This window comes from Tiliqua scincoides, chromosome 5 (genome assembly GCF_035046505.1).
Source record: "Tiliqua scincoides isolate rTilSci1 chromosome 5, rTilSci1.hap2, whole genome shotgun sequence".
In the NCBI taxonomy this organism is placed as follows: domain Eukaryota; kingdom Metazoa; phylum Chordata; class Lepidosauria; order Squamata; family Scincidae; genus Tiliqua; species Tiliqua scincoides.
The window spans coordinates 141,264,819-141,271,057 of record NC_089825.1 but is presented as its reverse complement, the minus strand read 5'-3'; the positions used below and the strand labels follow the sequence as shown (position 1 = coordinate 141,271,057).

General features: G+C 44.9%; 1 protein-coding gene across 1 annotated transcript; it reads left to right on the top strand.

The window, feature by feature from the left end:
- The first annotated feature begins 5,303 nt into the window (after positions 1-5,303).
- LOC136653986 (olfactory receptor 11G2-like) lies at positions 5,304-6,239 on the top strand. Its single transcript, XM_066630847.1, has one exon. The coding sequence runs from the start codon at positions 5,304-5,306 to the stop codon at positions 6,237-6,239; it is 936 nt and encodes a 311-aa protein (XP_066486944.1).

Genomic DNA, 6,239 nt, shown 5'->3' with positions numbered 1-6,239 from the left:
CAAAAAGTTCTCCTTGGCTTGGGCTGGAGATAAGGAGAAAACAAGACCCCCCCAAACATCATGAAATGAGTAAAATTCAATTTTCTGTTAATACAATATTTAAACGCTCTATTTAGTGAACTCTGGGTTCAATGCTTTTGAAGAAAAATTGGAGCTGGTAAGGATTGAGTGGAAGAAAAGAGAAAATCAAAATCTTTTCTTTGGTTTCATTATTAGTTAAAATCAGGGAGGCAGCTGCCAGTCATGAACACTCCTCACGATCCCACCTCCCACCACTTTCTCTCTCTCTCTCTCTCTCTCTCTCTCTCTCTCTCTCTGCCATTAATTTATTAACAATCTATCCAAAATCTTTCTGGGAAGTTGGCACCCACTCAATTTATCCTGTTGCAATTCTTAACCCAGGCTCCAATCCTTATACGCACTTCCACAAGAGTAAGCTCCACTGGGCATAATAGGACTTAGTTCTGAGTAGGCATGCATAGGATTGCATTGCCAGTCGCCTTTGCCTTGGTTGCAGTACCCATCCCTGCACCTCAATAGCACTCAAAGTACTGTTCCATCTAGGTGAAGGCTCACCAGAATTTGGGGCAGGAGTAGGCAGTTGCTTCCTGTATGAGCAGCTTTGGAATATCTGGGTTCTGTGGGAAAAATGAATGCACATGTTGTAGGCACAAAAGCTTGAATGCTGGTGTTAAGCGTTTGGTGGCCCTTGGGAATGTGTCTCCCAGGAACCATATAATTACCTACTAAAAACAGTATTTCTTTGGAGACCTAGCCTTCCTCTGCCATGCTGAAACACAGGAGTTTTCCACAGGTAACCATTGCATTCCTGATTTCTCAACATGGATTATTTTGAAAAAACTGAATGAATGCAATACACTAGGGAGGAGGTCTTGGAAAAGCTGCAGAACATACTGCTAAAAACACCCACTCTGTCTGTCCTGCAGAGACCTGTCTCAAGGGAACAAGGCCTGCAGAGCATATGACCCTCTGTGGTGAAAATTCCTGATTTTGGGACCCTTCCAACCCTACTCCCCCAGAGGCTTCTGTGATGTCTCAGCATGGCCCTCTAAGAAGCCATGGTCCTGAGGCTCAGATGTCAGCAGCATTACTAGGAGGCCACATGGCCCATCAGACTTTGTGGATTGCCTGTCTTCATGGTCTGGTTTTCCAAAGACCATTAGCTACTGGCTAGCCTTTCTAATCTGATTGGCATGCAACAGCTGATTGGGCATCCAAGTCCATCTGGTCAACTCTGAGTTGAAGTGAAGCAAGATTAGTTTATCCCTTGCTATTTGTGGTTTTTACATTTTCCTTTGGAGAAAGATACTTTCCCTCAAAGGCACAAACAGTGTGATTTGGCATATAAATGGCTGGAGTGAAAAGTAAACAGTCTTTTATTTATTTTTCATCTCACAGAATCATCTGGACAATTAGGATAGACTAGGAGATAAGCTCAGCGCTCTGCGTGTGCTGTTGTAAGGCAACAAGACTGCACTGAAGGTTTCACCTTCCCTTAGAGTCAATAATAAGAACATAAGAACAGCCCCACTGGATCAGGCCATAGGCCCATCTAGTCCAGCTTCCTGTATCTCACAGCGGCCCACCAAATGCCCCAGGGAGCACACCAGGTAACAAGAGACCTCATCCTGGTGCCCTCCCTTGCATCTGGCATTTTGACATAGCCCATTTCTAAACCCAATCCTGTAGTCCCGTCTCTCCCCCCCCAGGCCAACACAGTGGAGACAGTGCAGCCCATGCTGCATCCTATTCATGGGCTGCCCATGCTGGAAGTCTCCTCAGGGTAAGGGGAACATTTGTTCCCTTGCTCGGTGGTAATCTCCAGCCTATGGGCAATGGGGCAACTTGGATCTGCATGAGTGTAGCCGATGCAAGTCCATGTTACTTCATGTCAGTGGATTAGATCTGGAAAAAGGGATAGGATCCGACATGCATGGCTCTGCCAATCCCTCTTCCAGGACCCAATTCAACCATCCATCACCACTCCCCACCCCTGCGCTGCTCGGCACAGTACTTAGTATGTCTGGTGGGTGCTGGTTCTTCTGCCAGCACAATGAGGCCAGTGTGGGCCTCTGCACTGGCCTTGGCAATTACTAGGCCATCTCAAAATGCTTTAGAGCACTTTTGTGACAGCTGGCACCAGCACAGCGCATGCTCTGCTGATGCTTCAGCTTTCCAAGATTTTGCCATAAGTCTGGAAAGCTCAACCCAGTCACGAATGACCCCGGTTAGCCATAATGACTTGCTTCAACAGGGTCAGACTCCATCACTGAGGCCAAAGGATCAATATTCCCAGCAATGCTGCTGAATTCAATGAGTGTCAGGACCACTGGTTATCACAGCAGGAATATTCAACATTTTTAGGAGGCTAAGACATCACAGAAGTCTCTGAGGGACACCTGAAGGGTCTAAAATAGGGGGAAAATCCAGGATTTTCACCACATTCCCCCTTCCAAGGTCAATGTTGTGGAGGAAAAGCCTATGAATGACTCTTCTGATTAGATCTACATACAAATGAATGGTGAATAAAACAACCATGAAATACACTGACTCTACACAGGTTACATTAAGGCACACAATGTAGTACATGGCAATATCAACAGAACTTCAGGAATGAAAATCTATTTCAGAATAGATTCAAAGCACTTCAAATACAATAAACGTGTGCAGGGAGAGCAGAGTTATAAGAATTCATTGCTAACAGCGCTCTGTCTTTGCTTGTCACGTAAGCTTCCTACTCCATCAGCGCAGGCCACTGCTTCTGGTCCTCCCTCCAGCTATTGCTTCTCCCGCTTGTTCTCAACAGCCAGCTGTTTCTTCTCCAGCCTCAGTCATTTCAGCTCTATTTAAAATTTGAGCTTCTCTGAGAACTCCAAGTGACTGTGAGGGGGCCAAAAGAACCTGTCCCCCCTCACAGCCACTAGAAGAGGTTGTGAGCTGCTCTGAGTGGCCTAGTCACCCCCCTTTTTATTTTTTCAAAGCTAAATAAGTGGACGGTCTGAGCAGCCAGTCACTTCTTTTGCTTTGAAATTAAAGTAAAAAAAAAAACAAAACAGGTACGCAACCGCTCCGAACATGCTGTAAGTAATTGCAGTGATATAACCACAATTGGTTGGCAACCTTCAGTCTCAAAAGAATATGGTATAAGCCTACAGCACCCGGTATTCCCAGGCAGTCTCCCATCCAAGTACTAACCAGGCCTGACCCTGCTTAGCTTCTGAGATCAGATGAGATTGGGCATGTGCCGGGTAACAGTTACTTCCAGAGTAAGTAATTTGCTTCATTTGCATTCTTGGTTCCTGGTGGCAGAAGAGCCAGCTTGCTGCTTTTTAATATCTAGAAGAAAAGGGACAGTCCTGAATTTTTAAAAAAATGTTTTAAAAGTACAAAAGAGCCATAATGCTGCACATGACCCATGTTTTAGATTAGAATCATGGAAGCTCCTTGGAATGTATTATATAGGAAAGCATGGACACATGCACTGGCCATAGAGACAAGGTGACTGTTATCAGGTAAGAACTTTTGGCTCAAAATGTTGGGTGGAAAAGGAGCAGGAGTGGCCTCCGATCCTATTTTGATTTGTGGCATCACCATTGTTTTGCAACTGAGGAACCAATGTTCCTCATCATGGCATCATTCTGTTCCCAATGCCTATCCCCTTGGAGTGACACATATCTTCAGATAGCATCATTCCAATGGGGTGATGGGATGCTAGGTCATGATGTTGCTGTTCAGAGGGTCACTGTGTGTGTGTGTGTGTGTGTGTGTGTGTGTGTGTGTAAATGACCTGAAGGGGCACTGGCTGTTGAGGATGAGATTCACAGGCTCCTACTTCATACCCTCTCCAATTCTTGTTGCCAGTGACTGGGCATGCAATGAAAATGGGGAGGCATTTCAAGGTAGTGCTAATTAAAGATAAATATAATTAAGGCTGCAGTCCTAACCACACTTTCCTGAGAGTAATCCCCACTGAACAAAATAGGACTTACTTCTGAGTAGACCTGGTTAGGATTGTGTCCTAAGGTAGCAATCCTATCCTCACTTACTGGGGAGTAAGCCCCTTTGACTATAACAGGGCTTACTTCTGGAGTAGACATGCATAAGACTGGGCTCTAAGAGACATACAGTACTTTTGCTGCTCAACATGTCTCATGGTTCACAGAAAGATGTCACCACATTCTGCTACAATTAGCATTTGGAAGCACCAAATACCCAGTTCTGACTAGCTGGATTCTCAGACAACCAGAGCAGGACTTTGGAATATCTGAAATATGCAGAAGCCCCCAGAACTCATACAAATGCCATGGGAGGTTTAGTTTAAGTGTGGGACAAACTAATTCCAAAGGAAAGACCAAGTGTTGCATTTCTAGGAGACAAAGACTTTGTAATCTGCTGGTTCTCCAGAGGGGAGCAATTGGTCTCTGAAGATACCTTGTTAGGGAAGAAAACCAAACTTCCCTCATTAGACAAATTCCCAAGAGTCATTCCTTTCTTGATTGGAAGCATCAGCAAACCTTTTAAAACATAATGCAGTACCTTTTGGAGTCCACAACCAACCTGTCCAACCTCAATCTACAATGCAGGTTCTCAAGACCACACTTGAACCCAGGATATGACACAAAGAATAATACATGCATTCTAAATGCCAACCTTGCATTTGTGTCATGTTCCTGCCTGGTTGCTGGAACAACTTACTGTGCGCTATTAAGATACAGAAATATGGGTTAATACTAAAGGAAAGGAATGTTGAGACTAGGCTTGGAAAAATACTATCTCTGAAAAAACTGCCTGAAAGATTTTGGCGCTTTGTGCTTTTTCAGAAGGCAAGAACTTGATGAAAACCAATTTAAGTAGCTGTTGTTTTTTAGTTGCTGAATCTGCTATTCTCAGAAAGACCACATTGCACCAATCAACCGTTTTCTGGTGGACCGCTGGAGCATGCTAGTTGCTAGGATTTTTTTTTACAAAGGTGGACCTATTGCTGATCTGATCAGGCACTGCTTACATTCTCAAGCAAGAACATTGAAGCAGCACCACTGCTACAATTCTGCTACAAAAACTCAGCAATTCTGTTTTGGCACTGGCTTCCTTCTTCAAATTGCATCAACCTACCATAAAGTATTTTAGAAACAGCTGTCTTTATCACAGGAGAAACTGTGTGCTCTGCATGGAGGATAATATCTCCATTTATCAGCTGGTGTTTCACATCCATTCCAAGCATCAGATGAAGCATTTGAGCTTATAGAAGACTAGCCTCTTCACAAAATCGTTTTGTTCTCCAGATGGAGCTGGCCAATGGGACCACAGTGCAAGAATTCATTCTCCTGGGCTTCAGAGTTGGACAGCAGGGACAACTGCTCCTTCTCATCTGCTTTGCAGCTATCTACACACTCACTTTGGCTGAGAACTTCATCATCATCATGACTGTGGTTCAAGACTCTCGCCTGGCCCACCTTCCCATGTATGTTCTGCTAAGCAACTTCTCTTGGCTGGAGATGTGTTATGTTACAGCCACAGTGCCACGTATGCTCTTTGACCTAGCTGTTCCTGGTGGGGTCATCTCCTTCAACGCCTGCTTCCTCCAGTTCTATATCTTCTTTTCCCTTGGCACTGTTGAGTGCCTTTTCCTTTCAGCAATGGCTTTGGATCGGTACTTGGCCATCTGCCATCCACTCCGTTACCCACAAATTATGTCCAAAGATTTCTGCCGTGCTTTGGTGGCTGCTTGTTGGATACTTGGCTTCTTGTGGTATGTTGTACCAGTACTTCTGATCTCCAGGTTGTCCTTCTGTGGCTCCAATGTCCTTAACCACTTTGTTTGTGACTCTGGCCAACTCCTGTCCTTGGCCTGCCCCCCACTAGGATCCCTCCCTCTCCTCTGCTACATCTTCACCTCTTCTGTGGTTCTGGCCACCTTCCTCTTTATTGTGATCTCTTACATATTTGTGGGTATCACCCTGATAAAAGCCTCTAGCCAAAGCAGTGGTATCAAGGGAGTCTCCACAGTGTCTTCACACTTGGCAGTGGTAACACTCTTCTACGGCTCAGTGGTAGCTATGTACATAGGACACAGTGGAGACAGTCACACTGACAACACTAAGGTGATGACTCTCTTCTACTCTGCTGTTGCTCCTGTACTTAACCCACTAATCTACTGTCTTAGGAACAATCAGGTGAAGGAAGCACTGCTCCGGCTCTTGAGAAGGAAGAGGATGTAA